The 24888-nt window shown below is 32.9% G+C and overlaps 2 protein-coding genes across 2 annotated transcripts; both read right to left on the bottom strand.

The window, feature by feature from the left end:
- Window positions 1-11158: 11158 nt before the first annotated feature.
- Window positions 11159-16363, bottom strand: LOC124919215 (pre-mRNA-splicing factor CWC25 homolog). The gene is made up of 6 exons (XM_047459408.1): window positions 16191-16363; window positions 15795-16064; window positions 15565-15697; window positions 14657-14827; window positions 12725-13999; window positions 11159-11298 (listed from the first exon to the last, which is right to left on the bottom strand). The coding sequence occupies exons 2-5, from the start codon at window positions 15980-15982 to the stop codon at window positions 12743-12745; spliced, it is 1749 nt and encodes a 582-aa protein (XP_047315364.1). The 5' UTR covers window positions 15983-16064; window positions 16191-16363; the 3' UTR covers window positions 11159-11298; window positions 12725-12742.
- Window positions 16364-18930: 2567 nt separating this feature from the next.
- On the bottom strand, window positions 18931-21822 carry LOC124922088. The gene is made up of 5 exons (XM_047462813.1): window positions 21406-21822; window positions 21165-21309; window positions 20718-20975; window positions 20531-20612; window positions 18931-19542 (listed from the first exon to the last, which is right to left on the bottom strand). The coding sequence occupies exons 1-5, from the start codon at window positions 21696-21698 to the stop codon at window positions 19049-19051; spliced, it is 1272 nt and encodes a 423-aa protein (XP_047318769.1). The 5' UTR covers window positions 21699-21822; the 3' UTR covers window positions 18931-19048.
- Between the last annotated feature and the right edge of the window lie 3066 nt (window positions 21823-24888).

The raw sequence follows: 24888 nt of genomic DNA, 5'->3' as shown, positions 1-24888 counted from the left end.
TTTCATTTATTAAATATTAAATAAATTTATTGGAAATGACATTCAGCGAATAAATCTTCGCTTCAATTACTTAATTTTTATTTTTAAATTTTTTATGAAATTTTTATTTACGGGGAGTCGCTCAGGTGCGAAGAAATCTTCGCTTCAATTATTTTAAACCTGACCTTCATGTAAACCACTCAATCCACCCATGAGAAGACCGTTTACTTATCATGGAAATACACTTACTCATGTATGTAAATACCAAAATTAACATGAATTTAATATTTCCATTTATTAAATATTAAATAAATTTATTTGAAACATTCAGCGAAGAAATCTTCGCTCAAATTACTTCATTTTTATTTTTAAATTTTTTATGAAATTTTTATTTACGGGGAGACGGTTTAAAGAGAAGAAATCTTCGCTTCATTTCTTATTCTGAATATAAATTTTTTATTAAATTTTTATTTACGAGGAGACGCTCAGGAGAGAAGAAATATTCTCTTCAATTACTTATTTTTATATTTAAAAAATTAGCAAATTTTTAAGGAGACCCTTTAAAGCGATCCATTCTTCGCTTCAATTATTTTTAACCTGACGTTCATGTAAAATCCCCAACCCACCCCTGAGAAGACAGTTTACTTATCATGTAAGTACACTGACTCATGTATGTGAATACCAAAATTAACAGGTCTCCAATTAATTTTGCATGCAGGTCTTCATAAACCCTAACCCTAAACCTATTTTGCATTCAGGTCACCGATTCTAAGGATTTGAAGGTTGAAGAAGATGTTCATTTCAAACCTAAACCTAATTCGAGTTATGTTCATGTTTCTATTTTCTTCATTTCAAACCCTTCGATTTAACTTGTTCTTATTTGGTTCATATTTGTTATTTGGTTCATATTTGTTCGTATTTGTGGGTTCATATTTGTTATTTGGTTCATATTGATTCATATTTGAGCATTTCGTTAGGTTCATTAATGGTTTTTGCAGAAAATCTCTGATCATATGGGTTTCCGTTTCATGGAATATTCGCTAAACGTTTCGCTAAGGACTTGTTTCGCTAAGGACTTACCGTTTCGCTAAGGACTTACCTTTCGCTAAGGACTTACCATTTCGCTAAGGACTTACCGTTTCTCTAAGGACACAACGTTTCGCTAAGTAGTACCTCGTGATTCGCTAAGTGTCAAGATTTTTTGTTATTTATAGTTAATCATGAACTTCATTTGACAAGGTATTTACATCACTCATGGTTTTGAAGAGAAGTTGTGTTAGCAAAACAAACCTTATCTTTTTACATTAATGGAAACATTTAGATTCTTCAGAAAAGGCCATTTAAGAATCCATCATTGAACTCCAGATAAGAGAAGATGGACTGACTTTGATTTCGTTAATCATTAAGCTAATGAAATAAATTTCAAACAATCTTCTCTTAGCTGGAGCTCAATGATTGATTCTTAAAATGCCTTTTCTGAAGAATCTAAATGTTTCCAAGTAAAATTATAAGATTTATTTTCTTAACACAACTTCTCTTCAAAACCATGACTTTATTGTTAATACCTTGTCAAACGAGATAGATTATCTATGAAATCAATAAAAAAAAATTGTACTTCACGATTCGCTAAGTACTTCGAGCTCCAGTTAAGAGATGATAGTTTGAATTCGATTTCGTTCGTTATTAAACAAATATGCTTAATGACTAACGAAATCAAATTCAAATCATCTTCTCTTACTTCGCGATTCGCTAAGTACCTCGCGATTCGCTAAGTACCTTGCAATTCGCTAAGTACCTCGCGATTCGCTAAGTGCCTCGCGATTCGCTAAGTGCTCACCGACTCGCTAAGGAAGTTGAAGAGGCGCGCGTACGCACACGCGCTATACCTTATATTTTAAAAAATCATTTTAGAACATTTCATTTCAACCGCGCGTCTCGTCTCTCTCTAACCCCTCTTCACTGTCTTCACTGAACTGCTCCCTACCAAGGCCGATCATTTCTGCCCGTCGTCTTCTCGGTTCTTTCTTCCCGTTCGTCATTATTAAACAGGTTGGTTCTTTCTTCTCCCTGCCAAGGCCGATCATTTTTTGATTTTTTTTTATGAGTTTTGGTTTTTGCATGTAAAGTTTTAGGGTTTTTGCATGCTAAGTTTTAGTGTTTCTTGTCTGTTTCTGGTTTTTTATTAGTTTATGTTTTTTGTTGTCTGTTCAGTTAATGTTCTCAATGGTTTCGCTATTAGGGTTTCGCTAGGTACCTAGCGATTCGCTAAGTGCCTAGCGATTCGCTAAGTACCTCCCGATTCGCTAAGTACCTAGCGATTCGCTAAGTACTTATGGTTTGCGATGGTGTATGTATTTGTTCTTACAATTTTGATGATGTTGTTCCTTTTGTAGATGGAAGAAACCATAGTTACTGAGTTTCCTGGTCGGATTTCTTGGAAAAGTGTCCACTGCCTGAAGAAGATTGTTAAGAAGTTCGAGGATATGGATCTTTTGGAGAGGGTTTACAATACCCAGTTCAGATCAATATTCACAACCCCAATTTTGCAGTTCTCAGGAACAATAGTACATCATTTTTTGATGAGGAGGGTAAGCTCAAACTCCAAGGAGATAACTTTCATGGTGAATGGGCATGAACTTATATTTGGTATGAAGGAGTACGCGTTGGTTACAGGCCTATACTTCGGCAGTTTTCCTGAGTTGAACGAAGAAGAATTCCGAGGTTGTCCACCTCTCTCGGTGAAATATTTCAAAGGGAAAAATAGTGTGCGAATGAGCGAGTTGGAGACTGCTTTTTTGAAATGCAAAGACAAGGAAGATGCATTCAAAATGGGGCTGGTATGCCTAATTTGCCAGTACCTATTTACATTTGACCCAAGGAGGGTGATATTTCCAAAAATACTCAACATGGTGGAAGACGAGGAAACTTTCCTCCGATATCCATGGGGGAAGGTCACCTTTAGAGCCACACTCAATGGTTTAAACAAGAACATGAAACATCTCAGTCTCTCATATTATGAGAAGAAGAAAATTGCTGATGATCCTTATGCTCCTTTTGCATATAACATTTATGGGTTCGCACTGGCACTTCAAGTGTGGACGTTTGAAGTCATCCAAAACTTTGTCCCTAAATTCGCCAAAAAGAATCAGTTTAATGACCCTCTATGCCCAAGGTTGTTACTCTATCATTCCACTAGAAAAAAACACCTCGATCGAGATAAAGTTTGCCCTTGAGACCACGGATGTGACTGAGATGGAAGAGTCCTCCATGGAGAAGAGGTTATATAGTGGTGAGGAATTTGAAGAAATGGATGAGACAACTGATGTTTTTTTGAGGGATTTACTGAAGGGAAGGTAATCAAAGAGGATTTTGATGAAGATGAAAGTGAACATGAAGAATGTACTCCCCCAAACCTGCCTCCAGGAAGAGAAAGGCTGAAAGTACTCTCAAAGAAGCAGTCAACTTGAAGAGGAAGCTTGCTTATGAATCGAGTTCGACCCGCATTCCTACTCCCCCCACCGCGACGTCAAGTCCTCGGACTTCAACACCTTCTGTTGGTGTTAGATGTAATTGTGATGAGCTGAAGGAGGAGGTGAAAGAGCTGAAAATAGAGTTGAAGGAGGAGCTGAAAGAGCTGAAAACAGAGCTCATTAAAGAGTTGAAAATCACAATCAAAGAAACTCAACAAACTCACCTTTATTCGATGAAGAAGATGGTTTTTAGTATGTCCCAACAAATGTTAGATAAATCCAACAAAAGGATGTCCATATTATTAACCAAATTAGATGATATGGAGGAGAAGATGAAGAAGAAGAAGAAGAAGAGCAAGGTGGGAAAGAAGAAGGAGAAGACTGAGATAAAATTTGTATTGTGAACTTAACGATTCGCTAAGTTCCTAGCGATTCGCTAAGGACCTAGCGTTTCGCTAAGGACCTCGTGATTCGCTAAGGATCTAGCGATTCGCTAAGTACGTATCTGACCAGAATGTTGCTATTTTGCAGGTGAATGATCCTAAGGAAGAATTCGAGGAGTAGGAGAGAAAGGTTGACTAGAATGTGGAGGAGACTGAGGTAAGATTTAGAATTTTGAACTTACTAAGTACATATCTGACCACAATGTTTATATTTTGTAGGTGAAGGATCCTAAGGATGTGAAGGTCGAAGAATTCAAGGAGGAGGAGAGCAAGGTTGACTAGAATGTGGAGGAGACTGAGTTAAGATTTAGAATTTTGAACTTACTAAGTACATATCTAACTAGAATGTTGTTATTTTGCAGGTGAATGATCCTAAGGATGTGAAGGTCGAAGAATTCGAGTAGGAGGAGAGCAAGGTTGACCAAAATGTGGAGGAGACTGAGGTAAGATTTAGAATTTTGAACTTACTAAGTACATATCTGACCAGAATGTTTCTATTTTGCAGGTGAAAGATCCTAAGGATGTGAAAGTCGAAGAATTCGAAGAGGAGAGCAAGGTTGTTGACCAGAAGGAGGAGGAGAGAAAGGTTGTTGTTGACCAGAAGGAGGAGAGCAAGGTTGTTGACCAAAAGGAGGAGAATGAGGTAAGTACATCGCGATTCGCTAAGGACCTAGCGTTTCTCTAAGGACCTCGCGATTCGCTAAGTACATATCTGACCACAATGTTGCTATTTTGCAGGATGAGAAGATCGATGATTTGGCTGTGGAGGATGATGAGAAGATCGATGATTTGGCTGTGGAGGATGATGAGAAGATAGATGTTGTGGATGATCTGAAATTGAAGGTGAAGGATCTGAAAGTGAAGGTGAAGGATGAGGAGAGTGTGGATGTGAAAGTGAAGGATGTGAAAGTGCAAAAAGGAATTGAGAGTAAGAAGGTTGAAGATGACAATGATGATTTCAAGTTATACAATACTTCTCTTAAAGGAAATTTTGGGAGGAGAGTGAGGAAGCCGAAAAAAGATGAATCGTACACCAACCCTTCTTTGTCAAAACTGCCAAAGACAAATGATCCAATGAAAGTCAATCCCTTCAAAAATTTGAAGATGAGCTGCTGGATAATGTAAAAGAGTGGTTGGATGATCCAAAAACCAATGATGTGAAAAATGATGTAGCGACTTGCGTAGTAGGGAAGGATATGTTTGTTAGAGTTCTAACAAGGTTGACATGGCTTGAAGACACTGTAAGTCGTGCAATTTATTATTCATTATTAATGTCTTCGTGAGGTACTAAGTACCTAGCGATTTGCTAAGTGTCTAGCGATTCTCTAAGGACCTAGCGATTCGCTAAGTACCTAGCGATTCGCTAAGTACCTCGTGATTCGCTAAGTACGGTTCAATGTTGTTTGATATATACTGAATGTATTCCTATTGTGTAGGAAATCGATGCATTCTGCTATCTATTGCGAAAAAGGATTGCAGAATATCCCAAGACGTATAAAAATTCTAAAGTCGCAATAGGGGATTGCGTATTGGCAGATAGAATAAGGCAAGAGCACAAGAAATTTAGTAAAGATAGTGCAAAATATTCAGTCGAAGAATTCAAAGACTATTACATGGGTGCACCGCATAGAAATATGCCTGAATGGTCAACAATCGACGATATATATGTGCCTCTGAACATAAACCAGAAGCATTGGATTTTGTGTGTAGCACGTCTTCAAAAGAATCGCATTGACGTGTATGACTACGATGCGTATCTTTATAAGAACCTGGATCCTTATTTGAAACCGTTGTGTGAGATGATTCCACATATATTTGCACATACAACAACTGACGGTGAGATGAAAAGGTATCCTGACTTAAACTTCCAAGACCCCATCAAACCCATGACATACAAATGGTTTTCACACCCGAAATTGAAAACCACAGCAACTAAGATAGGGGAAGTCCCAAGAGCAACAAAGAGTGGGGACTGTTGTAAAAACATGGATCCTTATTTTGCACCTCAGATAACCTTTGAAGTTGTAAAAACAAGTGTTAACTTTAATTGGTAAAGTGTTAAAATATTTGAAGTTAATATTGGTTCATATTTGTGCATTTTGTTAAGTGGTTAATTTATGGGTTTTGTAGGACCTCGCGATTCGCTAAGGACCTCGCGATTCGCTAAGGACCTAGCGATTCTCTAAGGACCTCGCGATTCGCTATGTGCTTAACGTTTTGCTAAGTGCTTCCCAAACAACCTAAATGAACAACATATACTACAACTTATCCCAAACCACCTGAATGAACAACACATACTTCAACTTATATCTGACCAATACCACCATAATTCAATTCAATTAACAACATATATTACAACCATAATAATCTTTCAAGTTAATTGTACAACGTATCACCACAATCAATCTAAAGGCTCATACTGTTGAGATGATGGCTCGTGTTGTTGAGAAGATGACTCATGTTGCTTAGATGATGATGCTCTTGCAGTAGATGGTACAGGCATCACTGCTTTTCATGTTGCCCTATTATGTTCTAGTCCAGAACATGAGTTGCATCGTCTCGGGACCTTACGGACCTCACCTTGGGATGACCTACGCTTTGTTTATGGTCGGTCTTTCTTAACATTGACATTTGATTTAAGACACGAGCGTTGCTTGATATGTTCGGGAACATCCCAAATTTCTTCATCACCAGGAGGATAACATGTCTCCGCATATGCATTTATCCAACATTCAGTTGTGTAATACCTGTGTGCATGGAAAATATAACGATTGATCAATTAGTTAAACAAATTGAACATGTGAGCTAAATAATACCTTGAACAGAAGTCATAAGAAACCAAATTCCGACTACGGGCAGCAGCCATTACATGCGTACAAGGAAGACCCGAAACTTCAAATACTCTACAAGTGCAGTTCATGTCTTTCAAATTGACTTTGAAATGGGACTGAATTTCATGCACATAAAAATCGAATCGGTTAAGCGATTGGACTGTGTAGAATCTGGCCTTCTCGAATCTCTCACGTAACACCTTCTCATAATTTGGAGATAAAACTTGTTCGTGATTGAACGTTTTTTCTCTTCTATCGTTAAACCAATGTTGTATTGTGAGTCTTAAATACTCAGCCATTTATGAAATGAGATACTTTCTGGCTTCCCTGCTCTGCCTATTGAAACTCTCAGCATAATTGCTTGTGAATTGATTGTATCGCTTACCGGGAAAAAATACTCTACTCCATCTTTGGAACCCAATTTCTTCCAAATAGTCAGCAATCCTATGATCTTTAACCTTGATCTTGTAAAAAAAAACGATTAAATTCGTGGATAGTGTACGCTCTAGAAGCTGAATCAAACTCCGCATGACACTTATCACTTTTGAATTTGGCCACAATATTCATCTTTATGTGATATGTGCACGCACCGTGGTCTGCTTCTGGAAAAACAACACACAAGGCATTGGCGATTCTTGGGTGTCTATCGGATACGAAGACGAGATCATCAACTAATTCAATTGCGTCTCTCAGTTTTTGCATAAAATAAGTCCAGGAGTTATTATTCTCTGAATCAACAACGCTGAATGCAACAGGATATAGTTGCTCATTCGCATCCAATGCAATAGCCACCAATAATTGACCACCCACCTTGTGCTTAAGAAAACTAGCATCAACACATAATACAGGACGGCAAAAGGCTTTGAAACCCCTAATTGAGAGGCCTAGGGACATGAACATATACTTGGAGTGGTCGAGCTCGTCTATCTGGATGTCAGTTATGGTACCAGGATTATACTTCTCTAACATGTAAAGGTATTATGGCAGTATTCCATAAGAATCTTCTACCGTTCCTCGCACCGCTATTAAAGCATTTTCCCTTGCCCTCCATGCCTTATTATAAGTCAAAAATATCTCATAAGTTGACTGCATGTCTTCAATTATTTTCTTATGCAAGTGGTTATGGTGATGGTCCATGTACTTGCTCTTCACGCACTGCTCAATAACCCATGTTGGTGTTTGCATTTTTTTCTTTGGCCTCGATAAAACTGAGCATGAGTGTTGTTGCTCAAATTTCCAGATCTCAAACATCTCAGAAAACTTACCTTTCACAGCCCGCAAGCTCCACTTGCATGTCTCATCCAAACATTTCACTTCCCAAAGATGTTTTCTTGACTTCTCCACTTTGAATTCAAAATGATTGGTCATCGCATATTTATATAGAGCAAGTTGAAGTTCTTTTTTATTTTCAAACAACGAACCGACTTCCAATACGGTTTCACTAGTTAATGCCATCGCAAATGAGGGGTCTGGCGGTGATGTGTCTATCGGATATGTCGATGGTGTACCCATTGATGATCTTTTTGCACTAGATGGTGTACCCATTGATGATCTTCTTGCACTAGATGGTGTACCCATTGATGTCTTTCTTGCACTAGTTGGTGTACCCATTGATGATCTTCTTTCACTTGTTGGTATAAGTATTGATGCCTTTTCATCAGTATTAACATGCAAGTCCTGAGTAAGTGGGATGTGAGGAAAAGAGTTTTCTCCGGCTTCATTTTGACTTTCATCAAAGAATTCCGAGGGTACAACGGGTGGTACAATTTTTTGAGTAAGTTGTGGTGGTAGTATACTTTCTTCAGTTGGGTATGTAAGTAGTGGTATCTTTTCTTTAGTAAATGATGACTTCTCTACTACAGAGACACACAATGGTGACACGATTCGACCCAAAATCAAGCGTGATAAATATGTGTTCAAATCCTCATCACAATCAATAAACACAGGTTTTGGATTTCTGATATTCGGAATATCATACTTGACTTGCAGCACTAAATCGTATGTAGATTTCTACACGTTAAGTCTAGCGTAGAATATATCAACTAATTCAGCATAACGAGTACTTTGGGGTAAATCAAATGTTTTGATTGAAGATGCATCAAAATACAGTATTCCATCAGCATCAAGTTTCCACTCTCCATTATAGAAAACGAAAACTTTAGCTGCAATAAAAAAAATATGATTTGATTTAGAAACGGATAATTAATACTTCGCGAATCGCTAGGCTCTTAGCGAAACGGGAAGGCTTTCGCGAATCGCTAGGCTCTTAGCGAAACGGGAACGCCTTCGCGAATCGCTAGGCCTTAGCGAAACGGGAAGCAAACCCTGAACAACAGTGATTCAAAGAAACCAAACATCAATAAACTTGAAGTATCATGCTTAAAATAAACGTACCAAGTGGAACAGTGCTCGTGCTCATCGTGGATTTCGACCCGTCGCCGCCGAGATCGCCGCCGAAGTTTAGAGAGAAGGAAGAGAAGAGCGGGAAGAGAGAGAAGGAGAAGAAAAGAAATGAAAAAAATAAGGGAGGTTATATTAAATAGTAAGGGTAATCTGGACATTTCACACATTCCCACTTCGCGAAACGCTAAGCCCTTTCGCATTTCGTGAAAAGGGCAATTTCGTTAAAAAAAAAATAAACGACCACAAACACAATTAAAATTATAATTTACCACCAGCTCAAATAAGGGCATCTTTGAGGTCATTTCCTTAAATTTCCCATTTAACTTCATCCCCATCTCCAACCATTTCACCCTACTTTGACTCCCCAACTCTTCACCATAGCCCTAACTTCATTCTCGGGATGAAATGAAGTTGAGAATAATTAATAATGTTATATATTTATTTATGTTAATTAGTGTTAAGGCGAAATTCATTAAATTTAACATTTTATTTTATTTTCAAATTTATACTAAATTTATGAATAATATGAATTTGTTAAAAATAACTACAACACTATATTATATTTAGAATTATATAATTATAAATGATCATCTACAAATTATAATTTATTTCAATATAAATAACTTGCTTATATATTATATATTGTAAATTATAAAATTAATTATAATTTATATTATTTTAATATTAATTATCATTAAATTACTATTTTATTACATTTATTTGTAATAAATATTTTTTTGTCAAAACGCAGAAATATAATTCATTACAAATTGTTATCTACAAATAATATTATCAAACCTAAAATTTACATTAAATTATCAATGCAAACTCTCTAGAACAACACAAATAATTAAATTATAACATTAAACCATATCATTTTTCTTATTCTTTATCATAATTCAGTTAAATTTTAAATATTACTAGATTAATTTTAAATATTATCTAGAAATAAAAATGTTATCATATTTAAATTAATTGTTAAATAGAAAAGAGAGAGTAAAGATGATAAATATATGTATATATCTTCTTATTTTCTCTCTATATATAAAGTTTAATAAAATTAATATACACTTATAATAGTCTTGATATATTTATTAAGATAATAATTTTAGATATTATAAAACTAATTCATATATTAAGTAGTTAAAGTTTAAAAAAAAAATTTATTTAATTAAATCAAAATTTTATTTTCAGATATTTAAGTTATTAAGTGTTAGTATTTATATCTTAATTTTCAGTTTTATTAAATACTTATTTTTTTTAATTTACTTGTTTATAATATATTTCACAATTTGATTATTTTATTTAAAATAATAACTAATAAAAAATTTTGAAATTGTAAATTTTTTTTTTAATAAATCTGATTAAATATCACTTTTATTAATTTAAAATAAAATTAAGAAATATAAAAATGAGTAAAATAGTTGTTTAAATGTTAATAACTAATCTTTAATAAAACATCATTGACATGTGTATCAAAATCAATGCAAAGATTTATTTTTACAATATTAGTTACTAAATTAGATGAGTTTATATGAATTAGTGTTTACTTGTTTTAAATTTGTAAATATTAATTTATTTTATTTTTATAAAATCAAAATAATTTAAAATTTTAACTCTGATAATATTGTAAAAATTAACTCATATTTTAATTAGGACGGTAACTTTAATAAAAAAAATTAAGAAATCAAAGATCTCAAAATCAATTTTAACTAAATATGCATCAATTTCAATGAAAGTTATGGACTTGAAGAGTTCTACTAACCTCCTTAAATAAGATTATACCCTAATCAAAAAATTAAAAATAAAGATGCAGCTACTTTTTTACATTTCTTGGTTAAAATTTCCCAACTAAATTTGAAAAAATAAATAGTGTGAAGCCAAGCATATTGAAAAAGCTAGTGTATTAAAATTATTGCACAAAATAAATAACTGTTTTAAAATAAACTAAAAGTATTACAAGTGAATGATTCAATATAAATTTTCAAGCTTCCCTCGACGTTCAAATAAGTTTCTTAACATCAAAATTAACAATAATATAATCAACCCAATGATAGATTTGTCAATAAGATACAAATCAACAGCCATGTAAAACATTCATTAATATGATAATAGAGTATTAAAAACTATGAACGTTGGTCTTCTAGTCCATATCACCCCATTTTGAATAACCTACCAAAAAATAAATAGAAACATCATTGACAATAATACACATGATAAGATCCTTTCACTAGAGAAAAGAGAGGTAATTGAGAAACTCCATAAAAATCTCATACACTATTTGTTCATTTTGATTTGTACTTTTGAAATATTGAAATCCTTTAAAATCACCCAATTTATCAAAACAATAGTTCAGATTGGGAATAAATCCCATAAAATTAAATAAAAGAGAAACTTCAAGGGAATAAATCAAAAGCTAAGAGTTTATACCAAACTTGAAGTGCTTACTAATGTATTTTAGAAAAATAATTTACTTTAAACAACATAAAGAATCCAATTCAGTTATGATTTGCTCAAACTCTCTATATTCACTGCTGGCTGAGCAAAACACAATTCAATTGCAGAATAGAAAAATGTTTATTGACAAAAACAAACAAATATCTTCATTTGGAAAAACACTTTCAACTGTGGGGTTCGGATGGGATACCATTTGGCATTGTTTGGAATCCAATTCTAACCACAATTTGTGAGAAAGAAAAACTATAGATTTCAGGTTTTGGTTAGAATAATTTTATAAACCTACAAAGCTCACTGCATATGTGAACTTTAGTCCCACCTAGATACAGATACACCAAAATAATGTGTAGGCAATAGAATTTCTAACCCGGGCAGAGGTAATGTTCGAATGGGTAGGTTGAGGACTAAAAAATGTTTTCATTGATAACCAGACAAATCAGTGACACCTTATAAGGCCTTGTTTGATGTGGGTTATCTGGGATTAATTCCAAATAACCCATAGTCCAATTAACAATCTACTCATCAATCAAAATACAGTAAATACCCTTTATTTTTATTTATTTTAAAGTCTATATATTTATCCCTAATGTCGTTTTTACCCAAATAACCTTGCATCAAACAAGGCTATTTGAAATTAACCACTTGGTTATTCAAATAACCTAATTTTTTTATAACCTACATCAAACAAGGTTAATTTAAAATAACCAGTTGATTTGCAAATAACACTATGTATATGGATCTGTATCCAAAAAATCATACAATTTCAAGATCCAGGTACAAAAGGTGTTCCAAATAAGAACAAGAAAATAAGTGCCAAATGTTTCTCATATACCCTTTATTCCTTTTTAAATATATATTTTATTCATTATATATTTACCCCTAATGTCTTTTTACCCAAATAACCTAATATTTAATAACCTACATCAAACAAGGTTATTTGAAAATAACCACTCAGTTATTCAAATAACCTAATTTGCAATAACCTACATCAAACAAGGATATTTAAAAACAACCACTTGGTTTTCAAATAACCCTAGATCAAACAAGGCCTAAATGTATATGGATCTTTGTCCAAAAATTAATTTACTCTTTCCAGATCGTTATCAGATAACGATAACATAACATAAAAAAGAAGCATTACCTGCAAAATCCTGCCAAACTAGCGCCTAAAAGCACTGCTGCCATCAGCCTCTGATCTGCCTTGTGAATAGTAAGCCCTGCGACGAACGCTCTCTTCTATGGTAGTGCTTCCACCTTTACTAACACCATAAACATTTTCTTGAGAAGCGAGCAAGAAATTCTTGCCACCCTTAACATTGACCGCTTCCTTAGCATCGTCATCAGCAGCCTTTTTTATACGTTTCCATCTTTGCTCCTCATGAACCTCCGCATCCTCTTGCATCTCCCGCAGCTTCGCTGCTCTCTCTTCTTCAGAGAGCTTAACAGGCATGTTACGCCTTCTGTGTCGTGATTCGGTGTTCTTTTGATCTTCTGGATAACTTCTTTCTTGCCTGGACTTATCATGACCCCGTTCCTTCTGAGAAGATTCGGAGTTCTTTTGATCTTGTGGATAACTTCTTTCTTGCCTGGACTTATCATAACTCCTTTCCTTCTGAGAAGATTCGGAATTCTTTTGATCTTCAGGATAACGTCTTTCTTGCCTGGACTTATCACGATTCAATTCCTTATGAGAAGATTCAGAGTTCTTTTGATCTTCAAGATGACGCTTTTCGTGCCTGGAGTTATCGTGATTCCATTCCTTCTGAGAAGATTCGGAATTCTTTTGATCTTCAGGATAACGCCTTTCATGCCTGGAGTTATCGTGATTCCATTCCTTCAGAAAAGATTCGGAATTCTTTTGATCTTCAGGATAACGCCTTTCGTTCCTGGAGTTATCACGATTCCATTCCTTCTGATAAGATTCGGAATTCTTTTGATTTTCAAGATAACGCCTTTCATGCCTAGAATTATCACGATTCCATTCCTTCTGAGAAGATTCGGAATTCTTTTGATCTTGAAGATAACGCCTTTCGTGCCTGGAGTTATCGTGACTCCATTCCTTCTGAGAAGATTCGGAATTCTTTCGATCTTCAGGATATCGCCTTTCGTGTCTGGAGTTATCGTGATCCCTCTCCACCCGATCACGAGAGTAGTTATGTTTATGGTCTTTGTCAGAACTCTTTCTTCCAACAGTTATCTCGTTCAGTTCCCCATCGGAAACACTAGCTTCTCTTTTTGACTTCTTATCGTACACAGTGGTTCTATGGTCGGAAACTCTAGCATTTTTCGGGTCTTTTTCTTCACTAGAGTCAAAGTCATCAGATGAATGAGGCTGATGATGCTTGGATTTTTTGTGATGGCGCTTCTCTTTGCGCTTCTTGTCGTCTGATGACTTCTTCTGTTTCTTTTCATCAACCTATATAAGATCCAATCCATGTGCAAAACATAATGAGAGAAAGGCATAACATATTTTTCAGAAAGTTTGCTACTATTTGATAATGCAGCATATCATTTAATCTAAATCTTGTTAAGTGATCATTTGAATTAAGATCATTTGACAACTGTTACAAAAAGTCACTTAATTATGATTGACTTAACTCGGTAATATTATAAGAGCGTCCAAAAGACAACTTTAACCCCTAGAAATTAATCAAATTACATCATTATAGGGAAAACTAGTCTTAAGTACTTTTCAACATTAGTTCCACATTTTATCCAATCAACTTTACTTGAAATTTTAAGATTCAGCACTTAGTTTCCAATTTTATCAAGTGCACCCAAATAATCCAGATTCTGCGTAAGTAACAATTCAAAGTATCTCTTTCCTCAGGAGAATAAACTGTGGTTTCAAAAAAAAATGCAAGCTATCTCAAGGAAAACTCCTCAGCATCCATCTTGATCACATGTTTTGCTGAGAGATAAATTGCAGCTCCATGGTATTTTTTTAAGAATAAAAAAATACCTTAAAACCTTAAAAAATATAAGGAAAAGGCTATCCCAACTTGTCTTTAAGTTCAATTAGTGCAAACTTTCTAGAAAATAAATAACCACTAATAAAAGGTGTAACACTTACAGATTTGCGAATCATTGCCATCCGTACTGGATTATTCTTTATATGAGCAAGTGCTTCTTGCTCTCGTTGACGAATCAAAAGCAGAGGATCTGAATGTAGCTTCCTCCATGCATCATTAGCAGATTGTGGCTTATCCTCAAATAAGGCTCCAGGAGCTAATGGTGGTTGTGGCTGAAGAAACACCAATCATAAGATTCCGATTAAGAGTAAAGTAATAATATAACCAGGACATATGCTTAAGAGATTTAATTCCCTAGATAATCAAAGAAACATTCAAATAAATCCTTCTTCTCTTTTCTCATTTTCTTGTAAACTCTTACAGCTCACCTTCACCATACTAATGTAAAATTTGAAAAAAGTCACTAGTGCTTCAATCATATCAGTCCTTGAAATTTAATATTTGCTTGTAATAAACTCAAATATAAAGTCTTATATCATTAATACTTTCGACCTGATATTTTAAGATATCTTATTTGTAGCCTATTGTATCAGTCTGCCAAAATATTCCATTGGCTTGGTCTAATAGCATTTCCAATGACATCTCGTAATGGAATACAAGCCTCATTGCATGCTTAAATTAACAGGAATGTGAACAAATCAGCCAAGAGGAGCCAAATCAGCATCAAAACAACTATGTAATAATAATATTCCAAAATTAAGTGACCTACTACAAGTAACTTTTGTCTCCCCAAATACCCTTGCCTGAAATTTTAATTGCAATGAAGAATTACACATGTTAAAAATGATTGTACTATGTAATAACCATTCTCAGACCCATTTAATTCATGGGTGGATTCCGATCAATCACTAGCTTGATCTTTTAATACTATTCTATACACTTAAAAAATCAAGCCTTCTCAGAACATAGTAGCATGCATATACCAAGAAAAGATAATAATGCAGAGTACCTGGCTAGAGGAAGATGGGGCTGCTACTGTAGGTGGTTCTGCTTTGGGTAGACTTTCAAGTGCCTTGAATCCATCATTGTTTTTCCCAACAGCTAATCCAGAATCATACAAAAACTCCAGCCTCTCTTGTTGACTGTAAAATTATCAATCATACAACAACACAGAATGTGAGAAATAATTAACAGCGAAAACCACAATTTCAAGCAGTCAAAAAATGAAAGAGATCATACGGGATTAGGCCAGCTTGCACTTGAAGTTGACGAAATTCGGCGCGTTCTCTTTCCTCCTGGATCTGCTTACGGATCTCATCCAACTTCCTTTCTTCGGCCTCGTGTTTCTGCTCCGCTTTCCATACATTCTCTATGTTACGAAGGCTGCCAGTATGCCATCCCTTCTTATTTAGAAACTTCAAAGCCATTGGAATTTGGTTACTTTTCCTGCTTCTGTGAGTCCTTCTCCAAGAACGTTATTAACGCTACCTCTCCTGTTGTTTTCTTAGACTGCAAGATCGGAGAATAATGAGAAATTAATATAAACTATTGACCTAGCAAAATATACGTGTATATATATATATGTATAAACTATTGAAGATCGGTATTTTGACCAAAGGAAGAGCAATCGTCTACCTTCTACTACTTCTTCTTGTCTGGAGACGAAGTTACCGGCGAAACGATAGGGTCGAAATTAGGGTTCCGATATGGTAACAGAAAGTGCGAATTTGTTTGGTTGGAATGGAAGTGGTGTAATCGCAATTTAGAACGACAACAAAAGAAGTGCGATTTAGGGTTTGCTTAGGCCACTTCTGCGGGAGAGAAAACTCATCCGGTTCTTAAAAAAAAAACTCAGCCGGTTAATTTTGGGAGTCAAAGATGGCACGGGTCTTTTTTTCAATTTTTTTCTTGTTTTTTTAACCGATTTTTTTATTATTATTTATCTATCACATCATTATTATTTTAATTATAAAATTATTTAATTTTTCAATAAAAAAAAATTATATTTTTATTTTACTCTTATCAAATTTAAATTTTAAATATAAAATAATATTTTAATAATTTAACTTAACAAATCTCAAATAACTCATTATTTTTATTAAATAAATATATGTTTTATCCTAAAACCTCAATATCAAAAAACTATATTTATCCTATATATATATATAGGGATGGCAATGTTTCGGAGCGGGAAATGTATTTACCGCATAGTTTTTATCTCGGGAATTTTTTTAATATCATTCCCGCCCCGTTCGGTTTTAGAGAATCCCCGCGAGACACCGTTAATAAAATATTTTTAAAAAAATAAAAAATAAAAAATAAAAAATAATATTATATAAACGGATTTTTTAATATAATATATATTATAATATATTGAATTTTATATTATTATACAAAAATAAACTTACAAATTTATAAAATATAGTAATAAATAAATATATTGGTGATTTAATATATTTATTTATGTTTTATAGTGTTCGGGACATAATCGGGAAGAGATCGGGGGCGGGGACACAAATATTATTCCCGCCTCATCCACGTTCGGTGTTGAGGAAAAACCGTCCTAAACGAGGCAATTCGATTCGATTTTCACGGAGTAATTTCAAATTGTCATCCTTACTCACACCTTGGTATTTTACAATTCAAAATTAGTCTTATACCTTTTAAAAATTCCTAAACAAAAAATAACATCATATTTAAAAAAAAAAATCATATATTTACAATTATCATTTTATTAGAGAAACCAAAACAAACTACTTATTTTTTTTTTTATAATCAGTTAGTCTTATTTGAAAACAATTTTTAAAAGTTTAGCAAGGTTTAGACCGAAAAAAATAACAAGATTTTTATAAACGTTTTTCTTTTCTTCAAATATTAATTTACATAATATTTTGCATCATAATTTAATTAAACATGTATTTATCCATTTATTCAAATTTTATTGTACATCCTCAATTTCAAATCTAAAATAATATAGCACAACAAAATAATAAGAACACTACTGATTATGAGTTCATTTTTTTTTTTTTTAGAGTAAACCAAATTAGATATGAGATTAAACTAAGGATGATTTTGTGACGGATGGGGATGACTTTCAAAGTAATGATATTTGTTTATAAAGAAAGATAAACACCATAATTAATTACATTATACTTTTTATATCCTTCATAAGTCTTACATTTACTTGTTTTCTTATCCACTTACTCTTCTTACTCCTTTCTCTCTACTCAATTAAAGGTTTTTCTTCTCTAAATATCATTCATGTTCGACATCTTTTCTAAATATACCATTGACAAAGGGGAGTTCGATTCATTTGTTATTCTCACTATGAGCAACATCGATTCGTGTTAGGATTGAGCCAGAATCAGTCGGCTCGATTCATGGGTCCCTGAGAGTATGCCGGAGTCTTGGTTACCTACATGGCCGGATTCAACGCCTAGTGGGTTCAACTCGCTTCGGATATGGAAAGTATTTCATTGATGGTGGTTGAATCAGAGACTTTGGCTCCGATATCCGATAAATCGAACTCTCTTCGTCGATGGTGGTTGAATCGGACTCTTTGGCATGGTACTGGACACTGATGCAACAGAGAGACGTAGGAAATTTTGGCTATTTATTGTCTTACCCTTTTGTTGATACCAGTCAGGTGATATCTAATTAAATTATTTATTGATCAATCAGATAATATAAATTACACTCTAAAAATTTCTTTTGTACAATAAATAGCCAAAATTTCCATAGTTGACCTCCATTGCATCGGTGTCCAGTACCATGGCCAAAGAGTCTGATTCAACCACCATCGACGAAGAGGAGTCCGATTTAACGGATATCAGAGTCAAAGTCTTTGACTCAACTACTATCGATGAAATATTTTTCATATCCGACGAATAAAGCAAGTTGAACCCACCAGGCGTCGAATCCGGTCATGTATGTAACCAAGACTCCGGCATAATCTCAGGGACCCATGATTCGAGCAAGAAATCGACTGATTCTGACTCAATCTTAAATGCGAGCACGAATCGATGTCGCTCATAGGAAGAATAACAGATGAACCAGACTCCCTTCGTCGATGGTGTATTTAAAGAAGATGTCGAGCACGAATAATATTTAGAGAAGAGAAACTTTAAATTGAGTAGAGATAGGAAAAGTAAGTAAGTGTTAGGTTTAAAATTTTTAATTGTGTGTATTAATTGTTTATTTGAGTGATAATTACTGTAATAAAAAGTATGAATAGTTATGAAGGGTATATGTTTGACTAATAAAGCAAATATAAAATTATAGTGAAAAAAAATATAAAACTTATGAAAGGTTGGAAAGAGTACATTATAATAAGAATGAATAAACAACTACAAACAAGTACAAAGTATACAATATATAATTAACTTGTAATTTTATAAAATTATTCAATCAGAACGGTTAGACTTCGACATTCCAGACCAAACCTTATCAAAGTAAAGGTATCCCCGAAAAAATAAACAAAAAAGAATCGAAAACTATGAACTGGGTCTCCTCCAAAGCTTGAACGAGGCACCAGCTGGTTTAGTGAGTTTACTCCATATAAAAGCAGTAGCAACTTTTGCGCCTAGATTAGACTGAGAGCAACAAACTACGCAAACACCGCCCAAAAGAATTAGAACGTTAGCCAATGATTTTTTAGTTGGAGGACCTCCGTCCACACAACTGTCGCCATCAACTAACTTTCTCTTCTTTACAACCACTCTTTCAGTTGATGTTTTTAATGTTGTTGCAGTTGGAGGAGGCGTTAAAACTTCAGTTGATGTTTTTAATGTTGTTGCAGTTGGAGGAGGCGTTAAAACTTCAGTTGAAGTTATTCTTGAGAGGTTTTCGTTATATTTGCGAAATGCATTGTCCATTTTGCATATGTAATCCCATATGCCTTTTGTGAAGGCTAATTTTGCCATTTCTGGGTTTAAGCCAGCATCTTCTTGATGAATCAGCTTGATTTCTGATGCGTTACGGCCTGGCACTGCATATAACAGGTGCAACACACATGTTAAGGCTGTGTTTGGATGAGTATAATTGGAATTAAATTCCTATGTTTGTAGAAATAAGATAAAAAATGATATCATATACTGCAGTTTCATCCAATACTGCCTGAACCAAACATAGCCATAGAACAGAAACAAGAAATGGCTCTCTTGATTGTGGGAGTTATTTTATCACACAAATTCATTGATGAATTTCTCTCCATCACCCACAACATAGAGCCAGCCCATTTGGTAACTGAGTTTCTTGAGTAAATTTTTAGTTGTATCTCGATCTGAATGAGAAATCGCCAAATTCATACTTGAATTTAGATTTTTTTTTAATTTGTAAAGAAGAGAACAAGAGGATATTTCCAAGAAAAGAGTTTCGGGAAGAGAAAGAAGGCTTCCTTCTTCAAGTGTTTGTATCTATCAAGAACTAGGGATTTAAATGTTTTGCTATTATTTCTGTTTTTGTCTAACCAAAAGGGGCGATAATTGAATATTTGAAAAGTGCACATATACAAATACAATATCCCCACCGCCATAGTGTAGAAAACCAAACCTATGATGTGTACAAAAAGTAAACAAACTACCAAGAATGTGCTACTTATAGCATAATCAGTCACTAGAGTTATGCTATAAAGAACATTATCAAACTTCAAGCATCTGTTCTCACAACTTCACATATGTATTGATGAATACTTTTCATGTTTTGGGTTTTGTCCTTTTTGGTGTTACTCTTAGACCTTGATTGATTTGGGGTTATTTGAATAACCAACTTATGATTTCCAAATAACCTTGTTTGATATAAGAAGTGAGTTATTTGTGTCATTTGAATAAAATTCCAAAATGTCTTTATTGTTTAATAATTTAACATGCTATAAAAATAAAGTAAGAGTAATTTGGTCAATGATATAACCTTAATACCATCTTCAATTTTAATGGAAAATGTGAAGAAAACATTAGAAGTAAAGCAGAAAAACATACCTTTGCTAATTCTCCAACCAGATCTAAAGCACTTAACACGAACATACTTCTTCTGTATTGGGGCCATAGGATGTTCACATTCCTGATTAATGCAGAAAATCAATTCAAGTTAATTCCAAGATCATCAACTACAGTATATCAAGTCTTACAATCATCTCAACTCGAAATGATTTAGTTTAATTGATACCTTAGAGATACAATAGAAGGTACCATCTTCAGTTTTCCAAGTTCTCCAAGCTATTATATACTCTCTTGGTGTAAGAAGAGGAAATTTCTTAATCATCTGACAAATTTCTGTTCCACTTTTATCCAACTGCAATTGGTGATGATCAATGAAGGTTTTGTCCCATTGCTTCCTGTAATCATTATTCATATAAAAATCTTGCAGCATTTCAGGAGAGCAATTGTCAAGTATTGTCAAACTCAAGTACTTCATAGGGCCATCCTATACAAAAACAGAAGAAAAATTCAGCTTTCATTTGTTGCATAAGTGTATTGTTTAAACTATAAAAAAATCCATCATAATTGACTAAATAATCATAAATATGTTTACATCCTGCATCCACAATTTCATAAAGTTCATCATACAATCCTAATTGAAAACATAGGGTTTATCTTTCTTGCAGTAACTAACCTTTGGTTTGCAGCACTTGGCTTCATAGGCTACACTATTGTTCTTTCTGTTAATCAAATTAACCCATTTCACATCTTCATTGAATTTATCGTCTAAAATATCAATTAAGGACGTGAGATCAGAATCCGGTATGAGTTCAGATACTCTGTAGAAAAAAAAGGCAAGAAAGAATGTTCATTTGAATATCGAAGAAAGAAACCAAACGAATACAGAAAGTTAAAAGCGTGACAGAAGTAGTTACCGAGTTGAGCAATCCTCCATAGACGAAGAAGAAGCAACTGTGGAGTTGGAAGTGAGATTAACAGGTTGAGCATTGGAAGTGTGTTGGTGACGCGTGAAAACGAACCCTAATCGAAGACGAAACCAAAGCAAAGTCTTGTTTATGGCTGCGAGATGCCAAATAGATAAAAGGACAAGGACAAACAAGGTGTTTCCAATTGTGGCCCATCCGAATCCGCCTCCGCTTCCACCTTCAAGGTTCCAAAACTGGTCGTCTGAAGAGGAAAAGGGTAAAGGTAATCCAACTCCTTTCATGAATGATTTACAGTTCCTTGTGAGAGGAAGAATGGGATTCGAAATCTTACGATGAAGTCCACATTTATCTGGGTTTTTTTTGGATGAATTAAACTTCTCTAACTTGATCTAATGATATAGACCACAATTTAATCGGACCTTGAGATGGAGACGGCGATTTTATCGACGGGATGTATTTGTGTTATCAACCATTCTTTTATTATTATTATTATTATTATTATTATTATTATTATTATTATTACGATTTTGATAAATTTAATTTTTATTAATTTATAAAAATTCAAATATATTAAAAACAATTATATAATTTATTTCCTATCCGGTCATAATATTACAATTTGATTTAATTATATCTGTTTTAAAATTTATAATAAAAATAATATATATATATATTTACTAATGATAAACTCAAAAGAATTATTTTGCATAAATTTGAAAAAGAGGGATTTATAGGGAATTGTTTTTTTAATCAATTATATTATTATATATAAGAAGATTAAAACAAAATTCATTTTAATTTAAATTTTATCAATTTAAAATTTTGGACTTGTAAATTTTTTAAATTCCAGTATTAAACTCTATTTGAAAATAAACAATATATATTTATTAAAATGTTTAAAATAATCAATTATAAATTTAAATAAATTAAGAATTATTTTAAAATAATAAATTATATTATAAAATAAATATTGATTCAATTGTTGTGAAGAATATATATTTTAAATTATTATCAATTTAAAATAAATAAGTATGATATTTAACCCTAAGTATATATTCTTTTATATTAATGAAAAATTGATATTTATGATAAATTCAATAGAAAATTGTCATTTATGTTACTTTTAATACTACATTAACTTTTGTGAGGGCAAATATGAATAGTATAGTCATAACTCCTCTTTAAATTTGAGGGTCTAACATTTTTTTTTTTTGGTTGATTTCTTATTATGGATTAAAAATAGCATGTTGGCACCTTGTTTATTTGTGTGATTTATAAAATATATTCATAGGTTTTCTACTTTTTTAACGCGATTTGTGTTATATAAATAGATAGTATAATTTAAGAAACGTTATTTTGTAAAAGAATAGGCTTGGTAAAATTTCAAATATTATTCCTTAAACAAAAACCGATTTCATTGTCTTTCCAAAAGGCTCGATAAGCGAAAATGCGGGTTATCTTGCTACTCTTAGATCTCCAAATAGCCTTTTCTTTGCCTTCTTGAAGGCCCAACATAAAGTAAAGGCAGACATAGATATTCAACTATTCGATCGTATTTCCATTGGTGTGGAAGAACTATTTATCTGTTCTTACTGACTGGCCTAAGTATTCATTGACGCCTCTAGTGGATGCATAACTTGACATTGTCCCCTTACTTGGAAGGATTCGAACTAAGTGATTCGTAAATATCAGGATCAGGTTCAGGTTCAGACCGATGAGTAGTAACTCGACCTAGACTCAATTTATTAGGGAATTTATTTTGAATGACCAGTGTATTTTATAAATTAACATTTTTTTTTCAAGAATTCATTTTTTTATAAATTATTTTTCTTTTTAAAATGAGATTGTAACTATACCTTAACAAAATAAATATGAGTCTACAGAGTGATAAAACAATGATAATATTAAAAGTAATGTTTTTTTAATTATAAAATAAATATTAAAAGTCTTTTAACTTATAAAAAATTATAATTATAAAAAAAAGTCATCCTTATTTTTTCGATTTTGAATAGCTATAGGTAATCAAGTACCGACCTAATTTTTGACCCAAAATATTTGTTTCTTGATTTATCCTATTTGGTCGGGTCGGAATGACCCCAATATTTCGACCCCAATGTAACCATTGTATCGTGATTATAAATAAAGATATATTGAGTTTTAACTTTGTTGAGTAACCACTCCAAAACAAAAATTGTGGCCTCCTATCATGTTTGATCATTTGTTTGGTAAATTTATGATACATAAAGTGCAAATATATATATGTACAGGTTATATTAGATTTAAGCCTAGATTTAAAAAATAAATTACATATAAACATTTATATATTCCAAAATTTTGAAAATAATAATAATTTTGTATTAAATTAAAAATAATGTATTTACCTGTTTCAAAATGTGCAAACTTATTAAACCCACAAAATTTATGACTATATAACACCTAAGTAATTGAAAAACGATTATATCGGTTTGATTTTTTTTTTTATCAAAATAACCAATAATATTTATGCGATCAAATATCAACGCAATAATCAAAAATATAATTAGTAAGCTGTGATTCCTGTGAACAGGTGAATAATAACAAGACTTTGCTATCCAAATGATACCTAAACAACCAAAAAAAGATATACATTCATCTATTGCCACTCATTCAATTTATATTTAATTATTAATGGCCACAAAACCTCTTTCAATTTATGCCACATATCAATATTATATATAATAAATTCTGGTAACAAACATTATTCTTCTAATGTATATCCCTATATATATTACCATAAAAGCTTGCACCACACACAAATAAAAAAAAACTCTTAAATAATTGTACGTCTATTTCAATAGTTTTATAGGTGTTAGGTTGGTATTTTCTCACAAATAAAATATATATATATATATATATATATTGGGGGAGAAAATTACATAATGCAATTAGCTGCAAAAATAATAAATTTTTTATCTCTTTTTTCTCTTCTCACATTTTATTTTTTTTAACCAATGATGTGATGACACGTTCCACCTTCCATCTCCTAAATTTTCTCCTTATCACTTCTCATATTTTAAGTCCATAATATAGCTTAAATTTAAATGGTAAAGAAAATCCAAAACAATTTTTGAATTTTAGTTCAGTACTCTTAATCAGTGGCGGACCTACAAGGGGGGCCTTGGGGGCCCGGGCCTCCCCCAACCAGGGTAAAACTTTTTAGATATTATATATATGTTTATCAAATAAGGCTTTGCCTTAGTGGTTTTGGAGCTAAAATGTATAGTAGAGGTCAGGTGATCAAACCCTTTATACATTTATAATAAACTAACCCTTCCTTTTATAAAAACTAATTTATAATTATAGTATTCTAATTTCAAATATAATTTTATTAAAGTAATTATTATTAATATTTTATTTTATACAAAAAAAATATTTTCTAAAATACAAGTAATTATTATTAATATTTTATTTTATACAATTTTTTTTTTCTAA

Source organism: Impatiens glandulifera, chromosome 1, assembly GCF_907164915.1.
Source record: "Impatiens glandulifera chromosome 1, dImpGla2.1, whole genome shotgun sequence".
Classification (NCBI taxonomy): domain Eukaryota; kingdom Viridiplantae; phylum Streptophyta; class Magnoliopsida; order Ericales; family Balsaminaceae; genus Impatiens; species Impatiens glandulifera.
The sequence above is the reverse complement of the archived record's forward strand: the minus strand, read 5'-3'. Positions and strand labels throughout refer to the sequence as shown.